The following is a 21,582-nucleotide window of genomic DNA, read 5'->3' as shown; positions in this document are numbered from 1 at the left end:
GTCACAGAGTCGGTCAGAGTTTGCAGGCCATGTAAGAGTCCTGTTGTCACGCCACGTGAGCCACGGGGGGGTGGGCAGAGGATGAGCCAAGGCCAGAATGATCAGGAAGTGTTTTTAGGGGCTAGCGGGGTCTATGAGAGAGCTTCCAGAATTGTCTGGAGCTGCCTGAGCAGCAGCCGTGAGTCCAAGACATCCTGAGGCAGGCTTGGCAGGTGCTGGGTGACATAACAAGATGCGCACCGCCTGGGGAATCCCGGCTGCCACGCTCAGCGCCGCTGGGCAGTGTCCCATGCAAACGCTGCGTGGCAGGAACACGGCCTGTCACTACCTCCACTCCCTCCCTCGTCTCCCCGCCCTCCTTCATTGAGAGTGGTAGATTTGTATAGGTGTTTCCATAACCACTGTTCTCTACAAAAACACTTCCATTTCTTCACTTCTTAAAGGGATTGGTTCCTTTTCGCCTACAGCAGTGTAAATAAAACCTAAAAGAGATCGTCACACTGGCCATCTGGAGCAGCGAGGCCGCCTGGCCCCTCTCCCACCAGGCCAGGCCAAGCTGCGCAGCACCTCTAGGCCACGGTCCAGCGTGGCCTTTCCTGGGGGCGTAGGGCCAGCCTCGCCGCGCTCACCACTCCTGCTCAGCTCCTCTTCTCAGAGGGCCACCTAAAAAGCCCACATTTGCCTTCAGCTTGCAGATTCCCTGGTGCCCATGGAGATCAAGCCTGGCATCTCCCTGGCAACCGTCTCGGCTGTGCTACACACTAAAGATAACAAGCACGTGCTTCAGGTAGGAGGCTGGCGGGAGGCGGAGCAGGCTTGTTTGGATCAGAGGCTCTTCATATAAATTCCTGGCGACTTCCTTCTCTGGCTGCAGGCCTCAGAAAGGTGCCAGGGAAGAGACGCAGGGTGGCTGGAGAGGGGGTCACGTGGCACCCTCCACTCCAGGCTTCAGACTGAGCGCTGTAGGGTGAGCAGGTGCTGTGGGGAGTCCCCTTAGGAGGCCTGGCACAGAAGTACCACAGTTCAACCGTGAAGGCTCCAGGCCTGGGCTCGGGTGGGGCACCTGTCTCCTAAAGGACTTGCAGGCCTGAGCTATGCCGGGCACAGCTGCCACATGCCATGCTAGCACTGCGTATCCTCGCCACGCACTCAACAACCCGGAAAGTCACCCTAGCAATGCCTGTCCCCCGTCTCCTAACAGTCTCCACAGCTGGGGTCCGGCCTTGTCCCCGGTCTCCTAACAGTCTCCACAGCTGGGGTCCGACCTTGTCCCCGGTCTCCGTCTCCACAGCTGGGGTCCGGCCTTGTCCCCGGTCTCCTAACAGTCTCCACAGCTGGGGTCCGGCCGTGGCGACGGCGCCGCAGTCTGTTAGGCATTGCTCAGCAGAAACTGAGTTGGGTTGATGGAACTTAGAAATGGATCTTGAGGAAGGCAGAGGGCTTCGCAGACGCGGTGGCCTGGTGTGGATGGTTTTGCCAGCTGGGGCCCTGGGCCTCCTGCAGCCTCAGCAGCAGAGGAGGCGGACACTCTGGGCAGCTGTGCTTCCTTCTGCCGCAGCCCCCGCCCAGGCCGGCCCAGCCCCCTGGTAAGAAGAGAAAGCGGGTGAGCGAGGACATCCCTGACTGCAAAGTGCTGAAGCCCCTGCTGAGCGGCTCCATCCCTGTGGAGCAGTTCGTGCAGACCCTGGAGAAGGTGAGCCACCCCGACCCCGGCTCCAGCGCACGTGCTGCCGCCTTGCCCTGCTTTCCCCATGGTCCAGGCTGTTCCTGCGCTCTGCTTCGTCCAGGGTGGGCAAGGGGGCATCCTTCCTTTTTTTAATTTACTGTGATACACAGAGGGCTTCACTTACATGTGCCAGCTATCGAGTACAGTTCCTTTCGTACATGCTGTTTCTTGTTAGAAAAACTCACTTGACATCAATTTAAAGTGGTTTACTCCGATTAATGATGAACCTTTTCTCCACTGGCATCTTAAAAGAAAAGGCTTCCTGGGCTGGGACTGTGGCTCAGTGGTAGAGTGCTTGCTTGCCAAGCATGCATGAAGCCCTTGTTCAATTCCTTAGTACCACATATACAGAAAAAGCCAGAAGTGGCGCTGTGGCTCAGGTGGTAGGGTGCTAGCCTTGAGCAGAGGGAGGGAGGGAGGGACGGAGGGACGGAGGGAGGGAGGGAGGGAAAAAAGAAGGAAAGAAAGGACTTCTTCTTTGGAAGGCTTGGTTTCCTCCTCTGACCTCAGCTTTCCCACACGGTTCTTCTTGAGGCTCCTGCATTCATGACCATGGACGATGGTCTCTCTCCATGGAGCCTCACTTTTGCAGAGAGGCCTGTGCACACAGGCACTGTCTATACCAAGCACAGATGACGCCAGTGCTCTTTGTCCATTCTGTAAGAGAATTTGACAGTAAACTCCAGGATGGCTGCAGATATGCCTCACTCCCCTTCAAACATCTGCCCACCCTGGGGGAACAGGAAGTGGAATCTTCTCCGACTCAGAACAGCTGAGACTCAGGATGCAGAGGCGCCCTGGGAACGTGCAGGATGTGGCTGGATTCTGTTGCTGTCATAGGCCCTGTTGTAAGACCAAAGAAATGGCTGCAGGGATGGAGCCGGTGGAAGAGAGCGCTTGCCTAGCAAGCACAAGGCCCTCAGTTCAAACCCCAGTATTGACCAAAACAGAACTGCATTAGGCATGTCAAAAATAACCAGTTCTTAGACTGTCCAGCCAGACCTAGAGTGTCAGGTTTAGCGGTTCAGGTGCAGAGTCTCCCTCCATTTGCGGTCAGCCATCTCTTCTTTCTCTTGGGGCAGCATGGCTTCAGTGACATTAAGGTGGAAGACACAGCCAAGGGCCACATCGTCCTGCTCCAGGAAGCTGAGACGCTCATCCAGATTGAAGAAGACTCCACGCACATCATCTGTGACAACGATGAGATGCTGAGGGTCCGACTGCGGGACCTCGTCCTCAAATTCCTGCAGAAGTTCTGAGTGGCCATCGGGCTCCTGGAAGGCTACAGCGGAGCCGCAGAGGGACATGACGCCCGCAGCTGTGTGTCTGCACATCCGCGGTCTCAGGAGAGAAGAGGCGGCGCTTAAGGACCTGGCACGACAAGCCCGCCTCGCCCAAGACGTGCGTGGTGGGCAGGAGAGTGAAGGTGACAGGCTGGGTGTGTGAGGCCCGAGTTTGTTCCGCGGTTCACGAACAAGTCTCACTTTATTTACACACACCTGCTCCCCCCACACACAAAAGAGTTGGAGCTCAGAGGCATGGCTCAAGTGGCAGAACTTCTGCCGAGTAACTGCCTAAATTCAAAGCATAAATTCAAACCCTAGTACTTCTACACGCGCAAAAACCACAATCCCAAAAAAGTAGTAAAGTAAACCCATCTATCTGTATTTTATACTGCAGTCCACTTTGTTAATAAACTTATTTTTATAGTACGATCCATGCTTTCTTGAAACTATGGTCTAAACAGTGATGTAGTATCTAAAATATGTAAGAACAGCATAAACCAACACTTCCTAACAAATTTTAGGTTGCGCGTATTAAATCATAAAACCTAGCACTGTTTATACCAAAAAAAAAAAAAAAAAAAGCCCTATCATGCGGAGAGCCAGGGCTGCGGCCGTCCTGGACAGGAGTTCAGGAGGCTCCAGGAGCCTCGGTGTGTGCCTGCGCTGGCGCACCGTCAGCTGGGTGACTGGCACGGGTCAGCACAGACCCGAGACCAAGCTCAGGCCACTGGCTGGAAACAATCGTCTCAAAAAGTCAAAGCAGGGCTGGCAGAGTGGCGCAGAGTGAGGCTGAACCCGATCTCCCTCACCCTGCAAAAACAAACGTATTTCTCCTTAAGTTATATGCACACACATTGCACTTAAGCTGCCCCAAAATGATGTGTGCTGGCGGACTGCACTACCTGTGGGCTTTTGTGGCCCCCACAGAACATGACAACAGTGGCTCGTGGTCCTCACTCTGCCGTGCTCATCCCCAGTGCCAGAACCAATTCCACGCTAGGCAGCTCAGGGCAGGGCCTCCGCTCATCTCGCCTACCTTCCCACAGCAGGAGCTGTCGCGCACACACCAGCCATGGAGGTGGCGGGTGAAAGCTTCCCGGGGGGTTCTGGTGGCAGGCCTGCCTGTGCCAGAACCTACTGGCTGTCGCCTTCCAGCTGGGCTATCGCGAGGATCCCAAAGGGACTTGGTGACCTGGCGGGGTCACACTTAAGCGAGGCACGATTGCTCCCCCCCCCCCCCCCCCCCGAGAAAAGGTTTATGGGAATAATGGATTCTTTGGGGGTCCGGTTGTGGGGCCTGAACTTGGCCTGGGCGCTGTCCCTCAGCTCTTCAGCTCAAGGTTAGCACTCTACCACTGAGCCACCTTCCCAGCCCCGGGAATAATGAATTCCTGGAAGACAAGTGGTTCCAGTTAGCTGCACGTTGGCACAGAGCCACTTCATCATCAGGCTTGTTTCCACAGGACAACTGCGTCCCAGGATAGGTGACACCATACTGGCGGGAGCCTGTCGGCGGGGGACAGCAACACTGCCATGAGACCTCAGCTCTGTGCCTAGGAAGAGTTGTAAATGTGCCCGTGTGCATCGGCGTCCTTTCTAACAGACTTTGGCAAGGGCCAGGTTTTAAGGTTTTAAACCTTTTTTAAAATATCTTGAAAAATGGAAAACATTCTGAGTTCAAAACCCCTGACAGTGATTTTATCGGAATGTCGTAGCAGTGTCCAGAAATGCCCTGGGACGTGTCAAAGAGCGCCACAGACAGCACAAGGCATGACTCTCAAGGGCTGGTGACTAGGAGCCAGACATGGGTACAATGGGGCCGCAGATGCCCGCTGAACAGGGAATCCTCAGAATTAGAGATGTGTTCAGCCCCTGCACGGCAGGAAGCAAAGACGCATTCTTGAGAGCAGAGGGAGTCTAGGCCTTCCCAGGTCCCGGGAGGAAGCAGTTCTGACCGCTTGGACTATGCCTCAGGTGTTAAGAAACCAAACTGGAAGCCCCGTGCAGGTGCAGGTGCTGGCGAGGCGTGCAGCAACCTCTGCTAATTGCAGGAGCACAGTGGTGAAATGGGAACTGAGAAAATCTAAACAAGTGAACTAAAGGCTGAGATCAGGAAAACCATGGTTCAATGACAGCCTGGCGAAACACTCACAAAACCCTGTCTCAACGAAGAGAGAGCCAGTGCCTCCTCTCATCAAAGCATCAGCAGATTAGTCTAGAAAGCCCCCACCAAGGCAGCCCTGACCAACACAGCAAGAGAGTCAGCTAGGAGAGTGCCTGCCTGGCAAGTGGTTAAAATTCAAAGAAGACTAGTGTTGTTCCTACGTCTGTTTTCAAGTCCTAACAAGTCACTGGGCTGGGAGACGGGGCACTGCACGCTACCTATGCTAGCAGAGCGGGAGCCACCACCCATCCCTGACTCCACTTCCCCCTCGAGAACCAGTCCAGTCCATTTCCTCACGTTCCCTCTGCATCACAGCCCCCTTCCACACCGTGCTGTGGCAGACACAGAATCTGGATTGTTTCTATGCTAGAATAAACTCTAAATGTACTTTGGCTCGAGTTGTTCTCTCAACAGATCTTTCCACAAAGTGGTATACAGATGTCCATGCTGTATAACAGATGACCCCAAATCTTAGGGACCCAGAAATAAACATCTCTTACCTGCTTTCTGTGGGGAAGGAATGTGGTTCAGCTTGGCTGGACTGCTGACTTCTCCACATAGCCGCAGTCAGGTGCTGGATGAGGAAACAGCTACCATTTACCTGTCTGCCAGACACCCAGCCTCTAAGTGGCTTCTGTCCTCCACCACATCTACCAGGCTCAGAAGCAGACAGGTGGACAAGTGTCCAGTCTCTCTCCTGTCCTGACTCCCAGAACCCCCAGGATCCTAGGCCAGTAGGAGTGGGCTTTTCCCAAGCGTCGTAATATAGCAACAGAATGAGTGAGGAAACCTTCAAGTGTATGATGGCATGCTAAGACCCCAAGCACACTGGCTGAGAGGGGTTTCCTCTTGCTCATACAGCACACACACACACACACACACACACACACACCCGCCTCAGGCCTCCCAGACACACACACACACACACCCGCCTCAGGCCTCCCAGAGGAGGGCACAATGCATGAATAACATTAATCCTCTTGGAACCAAAAAGTAGGGTAAAAATAAAGTCCTGCTGGGCACCAGTGCCTGACCCTGGTAGTGCCAGCTACTCTGGAGGCTGAGATAGCAGGATCAAAGTCAAAGCCAGCCCAAACAGAAGTTCTTGGGACTCTTAAAGCCTATGGTGGAACTGTGGCTCAAGTGGTAGAACAATAACCTTGAGTACAAAAGCTCAGGGACAATGTTCAGGCCCTGTTGAAGCCCCAGGAATAGTGAGGGTGGGGGTTGGGACAGGACACCCAATTATAATTAAAGAGGAAGTCACACTAAACCTAGAGATGGGCAGTACAGAACTGAGACCAAGATTTCCAATCTTATGGGCTAGAACTCAGGGCCTTACACTTACAAGGCAAGCACTCTACACTGAGCCTCTAGCCTCTTTTGGCCTTGGTTATTTTTTTTTTGGGGGGGGGGGGGTCCAGTAGTGGGGCCTGAACTCTGGGCCTGGGTACTGTCCCTCAGCTCTTCAGCTCAAGGCTAGCGCTCTACCACTTGAGCACAGTGCCACTTCCAGCTTTTTTCTTTTTGCTTATGTGGTGCTGAGGACTCGAACCCAGAGCCTCAGGCATGCAAGGCAAGCGCTTTACCACTGAGCCACCTTCCCAGCCCCAGGCCTTGGTTATTTTTGAGGTAGGGTCTCACTCTATGCCTCGCCCAGCCTGAACTTCACTTGTGCCTTACTTCTGTTCCTGGGGACAGTGGACACTGCCACCAACACTCCCAGCCTTTTTTTTTTTTTTTTGGCCAGTTCTGGTGGTTGAACTCAGGGCCTGGGCACTGTCCCTGAGCTTCTTTTACTCAAGGCTAGTACTCTACCACTTGAGCCACAGCACCACTTCTGGCTTTTTCTGTTTATGTGGTACTGAGAGGCAAGCACTCAACCACTGAGCCACAATCCCAGCTAATACTCCCAAGCCATTGATCAGAATGGAGTCTAGCAAACTTTTTACCTGGCTAGCCTGGGATGGTGACCCCTATAGCTAGAATTATAGCCACTGTAGGTTTTAATCCCACCATCAAATATTACTTTACATATAAACATTTAATTCCTAAGGTTCCAGGCCTTTGAAAAGTGTTATAGCCGCATCTTGTCATTAGGCACAAATGCTATTATTTGTCCCTTACGTAAGTATTAGAGGCCACTGGGGGGAAAATGGCGACAACTCCACCTGCAGGATTTTACTCTCCTCTACAGTAAATCACACCAATCATTCCTAGTCATTTGTTTCTGCTGTGCAACTATGTAAACTGCAAGCAAGAACTATCTCCACGATACATAGAAACTCTAGGTAAATACACATTCAACTAAATCTAACATTTCTCAGGTCACCCATTACAACTTTTTAATCTAGTAACTATAGTGCTCACACACTTTGAAAATAAACTTTTCTTGTTCAACTTTTCCTAGTCACTAAGTGCCACCAATAACTTGATCAACATAAAAGTTTTGGACCATCAGCTTTTTTTGTCTTTTGGTCAGTCATAGATAGGGCTTGAACTCTGGGCCTGAGCACTGTCCCTCAGCTCTTCAGCTCAAGGCTAGCGCTCTACCACTTGAGCCACAGCGCCACTTCTGGCGCTGTAGGTGGTTATTGGAGATAAGAGTCTCACCAACTTTCCTGTCTAGGCTGGCTTCAAACCGTGATCCTCAAATCTTGGCCTCCTTAGTAGCCAGGATTCTAGGCATGAGCCACCAGTGCCTGGCGGACCATCAGCATTTTGGGGACAGAGTCTTTTTTTCTACCTTATCTCTTAAGTTGAGGCCTAACTTAGGAGAAGAGGGGCAAAAATAGAAATTTCAGAAATGCGCAATTACAGGCTTAATCTACATTTCCTGAGGGTCAGTCTCTTAATTGCCGTTTTGTAAACAAGAACCTGTATGTGGGCGCAAAGATAGCTATCTCTACAGGGTGCTGTCACTCACCCTGGCTCTAAATGATTCTCCACGTTGGTGCTTGCTGCTGCTCAAAGCCTGCAAGCCAAATCTGGCAGGTGACCTAAGGGCAGGGAAGGAAATGCAACAGCAATCACACATGGCCCACACATCCTAAAGCATTTACTGAGTGACCCTCTACAGAAAACCAGATCAGACCTTCTTCAGGTACTGTTTTAAAACACTTGTAATGCCTGACCATATGCTCATGCATACACACACACACACATAAGGCCTCAGAACATAAAAGAAAAAAGCAGTCCAGCTGAAGGGAATCAAAACTAAAAAGGAAATGGCAGATGCCTTTAGTGGAGACCCAAGTGCTTTGTGGGACAGCTGACGCTCCGGGAGGAAATGGGGTTTCACAGCTTTCATTAGCAGAGGTTACAATGCAAGGCAGCATCGCTGCTGTGGAAAGAGGAGGATCCCAGAAGACAGGTTCAGTGAGCAGGCCCAAATTCTGCACATAAACTCTGTAGATCTTTGAAACAAGGCAAGTAAGTAAAACAAAGCAATCATGGCCATGGATTAACAAAACAGTAACTAAAGATAAGCTGCCTGGAAGAAATGCACATTATGTAGAGGCTGTTACGGTGAAAGAAACTGGACATAGACCACGTGAACTGCACGTAGGATAAAACTGGCATGAATACTGCCAGAGATTGTAGTACCTGAGACGATAAAGAGCAGTTTATTTTTTTAAAAAGTCATGAACTGTTCATGACAGTTTTAAATAAATGAAGCAAAAAATAAACAGCATTAAAAGGAAAAGAAATCTTAACTGGTGGAGATTTTAATCACTAGACAAAAGCATTAAGTTCACAGATGGTCTCAAGCCCCTAAGCTAATCAGTATGTCCAAGATCCTGGCTCCACAGCTACAGACACATTTTCCCCGCGTGTGGGTGCATTTACCATGGACACCAGGTGCTAGATGCTAGAACAAACCTCGCTATACTTAAAGGAATAAAATCACACAGAAGGGGCTGGAAATGTGGCTTGGTGGTAAAGAGTGCTTGACTCACATGCATGAAGCCCTGGGTTCGATTGCTCAGTACCACACAAACAAAGCCGGAAGTGATGTGGCTTAAGTGGTAGAGTGCTAACCTTGAGCAAAAGAAGTTCAGGGACAGTGTCTAGGCCCTGAGTTCAAGCGCCAGGACTGATAGGGAATGCAGGGTGTGACAGCTAAGTGCACTGTGGCTCTGGGAGAGAACTTTGTGCTTTCATAGTAATCTTTTTTTTCCCCCCTGCTGGTCCTCAGGCTTGGGTGCTGTCCCTGAACTTCTGTACTCAAAGCTAGTGCTCTACCATGTGAGCCACAGCTCTCCTTTCAGCTTTTTGGTGATTCATTGGAGGTAGGCGTCTCATGGCCTTACCTGCCCAGGCTGGCTTTGAACCGTGATCCTCAGATCTCCTGAGTAATTAGAATGACAGGTGTGAGCCACTAATGACCAGCTTAGATTTATACATTTCAATATATAAAATTTTCACTAAAACCAGAAATGGGCAGAAACAGGGCTGGTGTGTAGCTTAGTGGTAGATGAGCTTTCTATTGTGTTTGATTGCAGCTCAGCGGAAGCAGTATACCTGCAAGGCCGAGCAGTAAGTACTACCCCGGCCTGGGGAGAGCCCTGGGTCTTCCACGAAGTCCTTCCTCTTTGGAGTATGTTTAAGTCCGACCGCTCACGTGTCAGCCCTTGGTAGGAGCGGGGTTTGAACCCGCAGACACCTCCAGGCAAGCTGCGGCCGGGCCTCGGGCCTGCACGAGGGGTAGGACCGGTCCGGGGGCTTGGGTGGGGTGAACGGGCGGCAGCGGGGGCTCCGCTGCCAGCGTGTCTCAGCCCTCGCACCCAGAAACTGCTCTAAGCAGACCTTCTTTTTCCCATTCCTGGGCCTTGAACTCAGGGCTGGGGCTCTTCAGCCCCTTGAGCCACGGTGGCCCTCCGGCTTTTCTGTGTGTGGTGCCAAGGACTCGAACCCAGGGCTTCGAGCATGAATTGAGCGCTCTCCCATTAGGCCATCTTCCCAGCCCCAGCACAGGTACAGGCCCGGTCCTCCCCCCAGACCTCCCCCAGAAAGCAAGGCCTCCACACGCCTCCTCGGAACGCCTCCATTTATTTCTTACAAAACTCCACCGTGGACCCTTGTGCTGGGGGGGGGGGGGAGGGGGGGCGGGCATCGGCGCGGGTGCCCGTCCTCCCCACGGACTCGAACCCTGCCGGGCCGGGCGGCCTCCAGTGTGGACCTACAGCAAGCGACACCGCCGGCCAGAATGTGCCCCAAGAAACGCAAACACGGGACATCACGGTCTCAGGAGGACGGAAGTGGGTTCGGGCCAGGGTGGACCCGAGCCTGTGGAGGGCTGGAAACGTTCTCAGCTCAGAACACAAGGCACAGGCCACGTCCCTGGCACGCGGCCTGTGTGACTGGCTTTCCCAGCTGCCACCGCGGCCCGGGCCACGGAAGTGGGGAGTTGGGGTGTGAGTGCCTGTGAAATCCCAAGACGGCGTGAGCTCTCCTGGCAATTCCCAGCCTCTCACAGCTCTAGCACATACCAAACCTACAGGGCACAGGTAGAGGCTCAGAGGTGGGGAAAGGTGAATTTCACCCAAGTATTAATCTCAAGGCAGGTGCCTTGCTGCCAGGCCCCCGGCCAGCCGGGGGCATCCTCGGAGGAGGAGGCGCGCTTTGTCCCGCACCAGAGCTTGCTGGCCTGCAGACCACCCGCCTGTGTCTGGCAGGACAGCCTGAAGTCCTCCTGCTGTCTCATCCAAGAGAAAACACTCCAGAAAGCCTGAGGCCCACAGCACTGCCCGCCGCTGATGGGGGCAGCTTTACACCTTCCACAGTCTTTGCTTCCCATTCTCTCTCTCCAACAAGGGGGATAACAGGAGAGCAGGCATGAGTTCTGGGATTGTCACTGCCCAATGAGAAATCTTCAAACCCACTGACCTAGCAGAAGACTGCAGGGCTGATGGCCGGCCGCAGTGCAGGTCCTTCCCCAGCTTTTCTGTGGGAGGGGGACCAGGTTACAACCACTGACTGGACCGAGGGACAGCACCCTCTCCAACACCCTTAAGAGCCACACAGGTCCCTTTCTTATTTCTGCGCTCTATACCCCTGGGGGGATGGGAGATGGAAGAAGAAGGCAGACTTCCCCCAGTCACAGTCCCTAAATACAGGACGCACAGAGCCTGACTGGTCCCCTCCCTTGGCGAGAGAGGCAGAAATTTCAATTACTCACCCCACCAAATATGCATGTGTGTGTGTGTGTGTGTGTGTGTTTACACACACATATATAAATAAGCCTTGGATGGCAGATCTGAAACTTCTTTTGAGATACTAGTTCTTTCTGACTTTAAACATCACAAAGCCACTGTCCTGGGCTATGAACTGTGTCCTCAGTGTGCACTGCCAGTCAGTGCCCTGCGTGGGAGCCCTCCTCCGCTGACCAGGGCGCCACGGCCCAGTGTGGCTGACCAAGATAAAGGCAGCTATTTCCTTCCCACTCTGCCTGCGCCTCTCCCAGCAGAGGGCCTGGCCCACTGGCCCAGCAGATGTCCCCAGGCCCTCAAGGCCCAGGGACCCTGGGAGCGCCGCCCCCACTCTGCCTGTCCTCCCCGCAACTGTGGCCCTTAGATGAACTTGAAGCACTTGGTGTTGTCGTGCGGCAGGCGCGTCTTGAAGAGCACGGAATCCACCCTGAACTGCGTGTACAGGAGGGGCATGTAGCCGTACACCTTGACAAAAAAGTTGATACACTTGTGCCGCTCGTAAAAGTGGGAATCATCATGTGACAGGGCCTGGGGACATCCTGGGCACCGGAAAGTCCACCGTGACGTCACCTGGGGACAGGAGTGACAGAGCAGAGGGTGAGAATCCCAGTGCTAACACTGTCCCCGCCCACAGCTTTGTCCGCCCAATGCCGCATCACCGTGAAGCGCACCCGCCCACCCACTCGCCTATGGGGAATCCTACCTTCAGCTATGAATAAAGCTTTAGTAAAGGCCTGTACCTAACAGCAAAGCCTGCAAGTGTTTGGAATCATCCTCTCTAATTCTATTCCAGGAATGATCTTGGTTATACACCAAGACGTTGGTACTAAGTTATTTCACCTATGCTTTTAATGGCAAAGACTGGAAAAATCACTCAATAGGAACTAGTCAAATAAGTATAAAATACAACTTATCATTTTATAAAGACATGTAAGAAAATTATATCTAGGAGTTTTCAAATTATATGTAGAAATTACAAACATGTTCTGCAAAAGAAACAACATATTTCTCCTTTTTATATTTCTCCCTATTTTAACCCTGTTATACGCTAAAATAAATCCTTGCTAAAAGTTTCCAAGACGACTATACTTAGATTGAGAAAGTGGTTATGGTCTAATCATTATTAGGAAAACTTCAAACAATTACAAAGCCATGTGGCAGAGCAGAGCTCTGAAAGGGCTCTGAAAGCCCAGCTAGAGACTGGAAACCCCAGGGCCGGACGAGAGACGAGACACAGGCAGGGACAGAGGGCGCCTGGCAGAGAGACGAGGAGGAAGGGCTTCGGCCCCCTTTTTCCAGTGAGTGCAACCATGTGCAGAACGTACTCAATGAGATCTTCACAGACATCAATAAAACAGTATGTATATGAGTTTCTCTGTGACCCGTGCACTGTATATGTTCAGAGACGTTCTGGGGTCCAGACTGCCAAGTAAAAGGGCCAAGTGGGCCAAAGGTGTCACTCAACAAAACTAAGAAACCCTCAGTTACCAGGCTTAAAGGTCTGACAGCAAATAATATGGGTAACTGCTCAAAAACTGAAAGGCCCAGGCTGGGATGTAGCTCAGTGGCAAAGCGCTTGCCTAGCAAGTGCAACGTCCTGGGTTCGATCCCCAGTACCAAAAAAGAAAAGACCAAAAAAAAAATACAGTTAAAAAAAAAAAACCCCAAACAAAAACTGAAAGGCCCACCAGGTGTGTTAGCTCATGCTTGTCATCCTAGCTACTCAGGAGGCTGAGATCTGAAGATTGCAGTTCAAAGCCAGCTGTGGCAGGAAAGGCCGTGAGACTCTTATCTCCAATAAACCACCAGAAAACCAAAAGTGGTGCTGTGGCTCAAGTGGTAGAGCGCTAGCTTTGAGCTGAAGAGCTGAGGGACAGCGCCCAGGCCCAGAGTTCAAGCCCTACAAAATATGAATTGTATACAGCACCCTAGCACCCTGGCACAAAGGGCACAGGCCGCTCCTTCCCTCCATGACTCCCTGGGCTCAGGCTTCAGGCTAGCACAGCAGGAGGAAAGAACCTTAGAAAGAACTAATCACGGCCCACTGCACACACCTATACTCTGAAGGGAATTTCTAGGCTAAACAGCATGCACTCATAATTTAAATCATGTCTTCCATGGTGAACAATTTGGTAAGTAGTGAACACTGGTTCCATGCAATAAATCAGCACAAATATATTTCAGAGTCTATGTGGTCACTCAGACCAGGCCAAACCTTTCCCAGCCGTGGCCCTTGGTTGCAACGTAACCCCGATCCATAATTTTTCTATTAAGTCCTCACAAAAAAAGAATACTAAATATCAAGATGAAGGGAAAGATTAGTAACGGCCCTCACTGCAAAGCAGTGACTGACAGAGACACTACTTGGATATTGTTCAAAAAGTCTTCCACGCTTTGGGATGCCCAATGTTCTCTCTGGCAACAACCATTCGCTGCATACAGTCTTAGCAACTGTAACTGCTTCCTGACTGAAGGACATCTAAACTCCAGTTACAGGTGGGGAAAACAAAGCTGCAACATCTGTCCAGCCAGCTCCAAACTACCAGCCCTGTAGTGACAACTCCTTTACTTCTACAACAGATCCTTTGAAGTAAGGAGGTATCCTGGCCTACGGTGGAGAAGAGCCACTGAGGCCGAAGCTGGAAGAGACTGCACTCCAGCAAAGCAAGGGAGGGGAGCTACGTCTGCTCACACGCACAGCCATAGGAAGCAGACCCTCACCTTGATGGGGGGCTTCCGTGTAATGTGGGAGACGAGGAAGTTCATGGCGATGTCCTCACAGTTGGTGTACTCATCTACCATATCTCGGATGGCCTGGGGCATCACATAAGAATACAAGTAGGCATAATACTGTCAGGGGAAGAAAAAAAATTAACATTATGTTAGAGGCCCCAATTCTTTGGCTTTCAGCGGAAAAATTTCCCATGAATATAGGCACTACATGAAAGGGGCCTCAGCTTGGGGTGAGGCCAGGAGTGGGAAGCACTGGCATTCAGGGAGCTGGGGGCCAAAAATGCTCAACATCTTGCAATGCAAATCTTCTGAATGAAAAATCAGCCAACTCCAACTGCCATGATTGCCACCTTTAAGATCCTTCATTTCATGTAATTTCCTTAGTATCTCAGCAATATTGAAATCAATACAAAGCTTTCAAAACAAGTTAGACATGGTGTCAGCTGAGCAGAATTCTACTGACAGTGGCAATAACAGATAAGCAAGGAGAGCTGGTGGCCTTCCCAGGCCTCAACAACCCACAGAACCATGGGACATCCAGTCCCTCGCTGTCTCACTGACAAGACTCTTGGTCTGACCACATCTATCACTGCCACCAGCTACCCCTGCTCCAAGCCATCGCCCCGACCCGCCACCCGAAGAGCAGCGGTGTGGAATGAAGTACAGCTGGACATGTCTGTCACCCAGTGGCGTCTCATCTCACTCAGAGAAACACCAAACTTCTTAAGATATCCCAAGAAGCTGGTGTGGTAGCATGCACCTGAAATCCCATGAAGACTACAAGTTCAAGACTAGCTTAGTCTATGTGAAGATCCTGCCTGAAAACTCTCATAATGCGGAGTGTTGTATGGCATCCAGTTCACACTTGGGAACAAATCTGCTTAATAAATGAGCTTGCTGTTACACAGAAGTATTATTAAGAATCCAGTCACTTAAAACTGAAATCAAGTTACACTCAAAACGAATGCAACAAATACCTGCAAACCTTCCTACGTGCTCAGCTCTGAAGGAGCTGCTTCCAGCAGCATCTGCTCAGACCTGAGAACTCACTTGTCTATTGTCAGTCTCCCCTCTCAAGCTCTGATTGCTCTTTAAAAGTCAATGGTCAAGCCGGGCGCAGGTGGCTCATGCCTGTAATCCTAGCTACTCAAGAGGCTGAGATCTGAGGATCACAATTCCAAACCAGCTTGGGCAGGAACGTCTGTGAGACTGATCTCCTATTAACAACTAGAAAACTGGAAGTGAAGCTATGGCTTCAAGTGGTAGAGTACTAGCCTTGAGCAATAAAAGCTCAGGGACAGCGCTTAGGCCCTGACTTCAAGGCCCAAAACTGAAAATAAAATAGATGTCAATGGTTAGACCCCTGTATTAATAATATTATTATATTAGTATTAATAATAATAACATCCTTAATGAAGCATAGTATAGTTCCTATTTGAAAATGCAGTAATTACAAAGGATTCCTCATCAGACAGGGCCCCCCAGCCAGCTGTGCATCCACCCATCTCCCCTAAGCTTGGAACATGAATACTAGAAAACAGATCAAAATGGGATTGCTTTTTGTTTTGTTTTGTTTGGTCGGTTATAGAGCTTGAACTCTAGGTGCTGTCCCTGAGCTCTTCAGCTCAAGGCTAGTGCTCTACCACTTGAGCCACAGTGCTACTTCCGGTTTTCTGGTGGTTAATTGGAGATAAGAGTCTCTCAGGCTTTTCTGCCCAGGCTGGCTTTGAACCTCGATCCTCAAATCTGTCTCCTGAGTAGCTAGGATTACAGGTGTGAACCACCAGTGCCTGGCTCACACATTAGGGCAGAAAAGCTGGGCACCAGTGGCTTAGGCCTATAATCCTAGCTACTCAGGAGGCTGAGATTTGAGGATCTCAGTTCAAAGTCAGCCCAGGCAAGTAAGTCCTTGAAACTCATCTCCAGTGGAGCTGTGGCTCAAGTGATAGAGCACTTGAGCCATGAAGTTCAGGGACAGTGCCTAGGTCCTGAGTTCAAGCCCCAGGACCAGCACACACACAAACACCTCAATGTTACATGGTTAGGCTAGTTCCCTAACAAAATGACTGGTGAAGTTGTAGTTGTAGTGGGGAGATGTGCAGGACACTACCACTGGAGGTGAACACATGAGAAGGAAGGATGGGAGGAGCTGCAGGAGAGTCGGTGAGCCTTGGGCGAAGCTCAGATGAAGTGCCTGAGGGACACACAGGAGATTTCCTGAAAATGATGAGATACAAGTGCAAACCTCAGCAAAAGGCCAAGGAAATGACCAGCTTGTAAGGTGTCTTCAAAAGTGTGAGGGAGCCAGGCGTGGTGCCTCACACCTGTCATCCTAGCTACTCAGGAGGCTGAGATCTGAGGATCGCAGTTTGAAGTCAGCCCAGGCAGGAAAGTCTCAGGCTCTTATCTCCAACAAGCTACTCAGAAAAGGCTGGAAGTGGTGTGTGGCTCAAGTGGTAGAGCAAAAGAAGCTCAGGAAAAGTGGCTGGGCCCTGAGTTCAAGACCCAGGACTGACACAAAAAAATAAAAAAGGAATGTGAGGGAATGAGTATGCTAGGCAACGGCAGGGACACACGAACAACAAGACATGCCTCATCTTCCCCAGAAGGAGGAACGGAGCCCTCCAGGAAGGCAGGGGAAGCATATGGAATCGCAGAGGACATGGATGATAAACAGGTGCCAACATCTTTGATGGCTGGCAGATGGCTGCCACAGAGACTTCCCATGACAGTTAAGAGGTAAGTGTGTCAGGGTGGACAAGAAAATGTTCTCTGTGCCTTCCTTGCTCAAAGCACAGATTTGGGGAAATGAGTAGCCATGCAGTTGATAGGAGCCCATGAAAGGGAAGCAGTGACCTCACAGGAAAGTCAGGTCTGTCGGCTGGAGGACAGGCAGAAGTGTTCTGAGACGTGGGCAGTGGAGAGAAGTTGCTCATCTGAGAAGAGTTTCTTCAGAGCCCAGTGGAAGACCTCAGAGGGAAAGTACAGGCTAGCAGCACTCAGTCGAGGAACGTAACCCAAGTCCATGAGGCATTTTAAATTTCCTGGTAACCAGGAAATTTAGAGCAAGCTAGAGGTACAGCTCAGTGGAAGAGTGTGTGGTCAGCAAGCTTGAGGACCTGCATTTGGTCCCTAACACCACCAGAAAATAAGAGAAGCAGTAAAAAATATTTCATTTACCCAATATCTCCAAAATCAATATAAAAATGAGGATCACTCCTGTCGTGCAGAGTTTCAGAATCCGATGTGCACTTTGTAGCTTTAGCACAGTTCTGACCAGCCACGTATCAAGTGCTCAGCAGCCACTTTACGGAACAGACGCGCAGAGGAGAGATGGGCATGAGCAAAAGTAGCTCACAGTGAGGAGAGGGGGGATGACAACAGGTCTGTGCCCTTTGCTATTTAGTGAATATCAAAATGTGAGGCCAGGGAAGCAAGCTCAGTGCAGTCAGGTACGGGGGCCTGGGATGGGCAGGGCTCAGTCCAAGCCATGTTCAGCCACATTCAGCTGAGCATAGCTGCATGTGCCCATCATTCCAGCTACATAAGAATAAATAAGAGAACTGTGGGTGGTGGCCACACTGAGCTCATGGAAAGGATCTCCCAGGACCTCCGTTACCAGTATGTTTGGTTTCATAAAGGGAGAACCAATGTTTGGAAATAGAACTGGCTTTCCTCCTGCTCTGCAGGAGGAGAGCGGTTGTGAGGACAGCATCTACCACCCAGAGGTGCACAGCTAAGTACCTGCTAGCGCAGGCGGCTTTGCATTACCTTGTGAAAGAAGGCAGCACCTGTCAGCACCATGGACAGCTCGCAGGAGTAGTTGGCGTTGTAGAGCCAGGACTGGTGAGGGAGGTCCCACGCATGGTACCGGCCAGGGAAGCCCACAATTCGGTCACGTGCCTCTCTCCACACTCTTGAAAACACAAGTGCAACATACTTGATCCCAGCTTGGGGACTACCAGTGATGCTTACCATCACAGCTTTGTCTGACATTCTCACTCAGATGAGGAGACCAAAAAAAGATCTACAGATGCCCAGCAAATGAGAAGTCAGGTGGGGGAGTGAGGATGCACAGCCAGAGACAATGCAGTCCCATTGCATGTTCCTTCTGACTCTCGGGGAATTAGCTCCTATCTCTTTGATTTTCTTTAGAGGCTACTCTGTCCCTCTCTGCTCAGCCCAGGGGGTTGTGGATGCTATGCCTGCAACTCCAGAGCAGCAAATAACCCTAGTCTAAACAGCCAAAGAATCTGATTTCCCTGACTCAGAAGGAAAACCCCACTACGAGAGTAAAGCAAGCCCAGAGAGGATGAGAAAGGAGTCCTTCACTACTACTCAAGACCCTGGACCAGCCTCAGCCCATGGGAGCCCTTATGACCTCCGAGACGCCACCAGAAACTCATCTTACTGCCTAATGTAGGCTCAAGTTAGTTTTCTGCTACTTGCAACGTGTCTTTTTTTCCTTTTTCTTTTTCCAGTCCTGGCACTTGAACTCAGGACCTGGGTACTGTCCCTGAGCTTCTTTTTTTTTCTCTCCTTTTTTTTTTTATTATAAAGATACTATACAGAGGGTTACAGTTACATGAGTGAGGTAATGAGTACACTTGCTCTTGAACATTGTTACCCCCTCCATTGTTTTCCCCCTACCATCCCTTCCCTCCCTACCTTCCCCGAGGTTCTTTTTTTTTTTGATTTTGTGATTACATAATTTCCGGAATTTCACACTATTGTGGCATAATGATGCTCATTTAAAGTCACAAGTTCATTCTAACTTTCCTGGAGCAAATTGTCTATCACAGTCTATAACATATAACGGTGTTCACATGTTATACACAATACATGTGATCAGCAGCATGGGGATATTTAGTAGTGGTTCAACCAGATGAGTGGGAGTTCTTTGTTTCTTAAGTCCTGTTAGTTTTGTCGTATCACCTAACATTTTGGATTTAGCATCCACTTATCAGGGAGACCATGTACCGTTTGTCTCTTCACTCTTGGCTTACCTCGCCTGAGCTTCTTTTTGCTCAAGGCTAGCACTCTACCACTTGAGCCACAGTGCCACTTCTGGCTTTTTCTCTATTTATGTGGTACTGAGTAATCAAACCCAGGGCTTCATTCATGCAAGGCAATAACTGTACCATTCCCAGCCCTCAAAGTGTTTCTTGATTAAAACTCTTTCCCTTACCGAAACCCAAACATGATTTCATCATGGCGGAGGTGAGCATCATCATCGATAGACAAGATGGCCTCTGTCTCGATCTCATTCCAGGGCAAGAATCGATTGTTCAAACTGTTCTTCTCAGTGCGAACCACCTGTGACAAGGGAAAAAAACAACAACAAAAAAACAGTGGGAACCAACGCTGCATTACACAAGGCAGATCCAAAATGTTTAACAGGCCAAAGAGACTATCAAGTTTAACGAATAATTTGGTATGATCAAGCATATGCCTTCCATGAATAAAAAGTGCCTTGCAATTCAAGAAATGCATAAGGATTTCACATTTTAAGCTTTACGGTTAAGTAATTTTCTTGTGAAAGAAACCAAAGCTGAGTGGTATTTTAGATGTGCAATAAACAGTCTTGGGAAATAAAAAATCATTTTCCCAAGAGGACACAAGGTGGCAGAGCAGATCTAAGATTCCAGGGCCTACCTCCAGAATCCCCAGCTTGCTTAGAAATTGTAAAACCAAATTCAGAAATCCCTCGAGTTTAGGCCATTTCTGTTCTCCAACTTTAAGACCTTTTGGGAGGATATACAGGAAATTATCTCTTGAGTTTAGTCACTTCACTTTTACAACTCCTGCTTACAGTGCTGACGCACACACAAAAGGTTTTTTTAAAGATGCAACGACCCGGTATTAGGGTATAGCCTGAGTAGTGGAGCACCTGCCTAGCAATCGTGAGAGCCCTAGTTAAAGCCCCAGTGCTACCAACAAACAAGAACACATCACAGCGCCAGACTCAGGGTGACCTGGAGGCTGGCAGCAGGGACATGGCCCTGGGGCTGTCAGAATCACGACTGCAGTCCACAAGCGGCTGAGTCCAAACCTGCACTTGTCAACATCCCCAGCAACTGCCACACATGGTAAATCCAGAGAAGCCTTGGTGCCAAGGGGAAACATGTCCATCAGAGCCGTGTGGAAAAGAACAGGCTCAGCCAGGTCACCACAGCACCATGCTGTTTGCAAAGACCAGTACTGTCAGCCACACATGACATCCTATACAAGCCTAACTCTGAATCTGAAAATGAGGAGCAGGAAAAACCAATGATCTAATATCTAGAGTATATACAAAAGTAGCTGTCCAGTTTACAAGCTGAAGCAAGTCTATTGTTCTGTAGAAAACCTTGAGGTCTAAAAACAAATGCAGTTTGGCCTAGACTTCACAATCAGTTTTCCAATTAAGTTTATTAAAGCCAATCAAATGGATATCAAGAGACAGGGAAGGGAAAGGGAACTTTCTTCCAAAGTTTTGTTTTCAAAGCTATTGTGCTTAATGGCTAAATCTCAGTAACCTAACCAATATTGGTTTGGGCACCAAAATCAGAACAAAAAGGATCAAACATACCTGAATGTAGACGCACCGATCAGCATTAGCTTCTAGAAGTTTGCATGTTTTAGATTGAAACAGGCCAGTTTTAATTTTTAAGGAAAAAAAAAATAAAAAGGTTGCTGAGGATTCTCATAACACTGCAGGTAAAATGGCACAAACTGGAGACCCAACTTTGGCTGAAAGAATGCACACAAAGTGCCCAGAACAGAGACGGAAACACAATTCAAAAAGTGTTAGCAACAGGGTGTGTGGTTCACCCCTGTAATTCTGTTGTAAATATACTCTCCAAAAGTCACAGCAGCAGACATGAAGACAAAGAACTGTCTCTGCAAGGCACAACGCACTGGAGAAGGGTGAGCCACCGGCTGAAAACCTGATTAGTACACGCAGCCGGGCAGGCTGCTCCCGGCCACCCTAACGCTAATGCAGCAGGCCCTGCCCCTCTGCTCCACGTGGTTGAGCTCAAGTTCACAATCTACTCATGACTGGCTGGTTGGAAGAGGGTAAGAATCATGACTGGCTGGTTGGAAGAGGGTAAGAAGTACTTATATAATAAGGTGGCCATTAAAAGACTTTGAAGTAAAATTAACAGTACACAAGTAATCTCAAAAACATACCCACACCCACTGCTGTTTCTTGACCCATCTGACATGCATCTTAATTCCACCTAGGAATAACTAAAGACAAAACCTTACATTTCACAAACCTTTCCTTATTCCAAAGCAGTTCCCCCTTTCCGTTCTTTTTTTTTTTTTTTTGCCAGTCCTCAGGCTTGAACTCAGGGCCTAGGCACTGTCCCTGAGCTTCTTTTGTTCAAGGTTAGTGCTCTACCACTTGAGCCACAGCACCACTTCCAGCTTTTCTGGTTATGTCTGAGGAATCGAACCCAGGGCTTCATGCATGCT

At 49.8% G+C, this 21,582-nt stretch overlaps 2 protein-coding genes across 6 annotated transcripts in view; one reads left to right on the top strand and one right to left on the bottom strand.

Moving 5' to 3' along the window:
* Ints9 (integrator complex subunit 9) overlaps positions 1-3,472 on the top strand; it is a 69,845-nt gene extending 66,373 nt beyond the window's left edge. Inside the window, exons 15-17 of the mRNA XM_042699839.1 lie at positions 689-787; positions 1,559-1,693; positions 2,809-3,472. Coding sequence (XP_042555773.1) covers positions 689-787; positions 1,559-1,693; positions 2,809-2,985 — 411 coding nt within the window. The 3' untranslated portion in view covers positions 2,986-3,472. The remainder of the gene's footprint in view (positions 1-688; positions 788-1,558; positions 1,694-2,808) is intronic.
* Positions 3,473-9,528: 6,056 nt separating this feature from the next.
* Positions 9,529-21,582, bottom strand: part of Extl3 (exostosin like glycosyltransferase 3) — a 68,885-nt gene continuing 56,831 nt past the window's right edge. For 4 of the 5 annotated variants that reach the window (XM_042699832.1, XM_042699830.1, XM_042699831.1 and 1 more), the window contains 4 exons: positions 19,310-19,437; positions 17,893-18,037; positions 14,110-14,238; positions 9,529-11,958 (listed from right to left, as the gene is read on the bottom strand). In XM_042699832.1, coding sequence (XP_042555766.1) covers positions 11,749-11,958; positions 14,110-14,238; positions 17,893-18,037; positions 19,310-19,437 — 612 coding nt within the window. In that variant the 3' untranslated portion in view covers positions 9,529-11,748. The remainder of the gene's footprint in view (positions 11,959-14,109; positions 14,239-17,892; positions 18,038-19,309; positions 19,438-21,582) is intronic. The other variant, XM_042699835.1, reaches the window with a different exon arrangement.

This window comes from Dipodomys spectabilis, unplaced genomic scaffold (genome assembly GCF_019054845.1).
Source record: "Dipodomys spectabilis isolate Male_0828 unplaced genomic scaffold, ASM1905484v1 ptg000263l, whole genome shotgun sequence".
In the NCBI taxonomy this organism is placed as follows: Eukaryota; Metazoa; Chordata; class Mammalia; order Rodentia; family Heteromyidae; genus Dipodomys; species Dipodomys spectabilis.
Note: the sequence above shows the minus strand (reverse complement) of the source record. Positions and strands in the feature narration are given on the sequence as shown.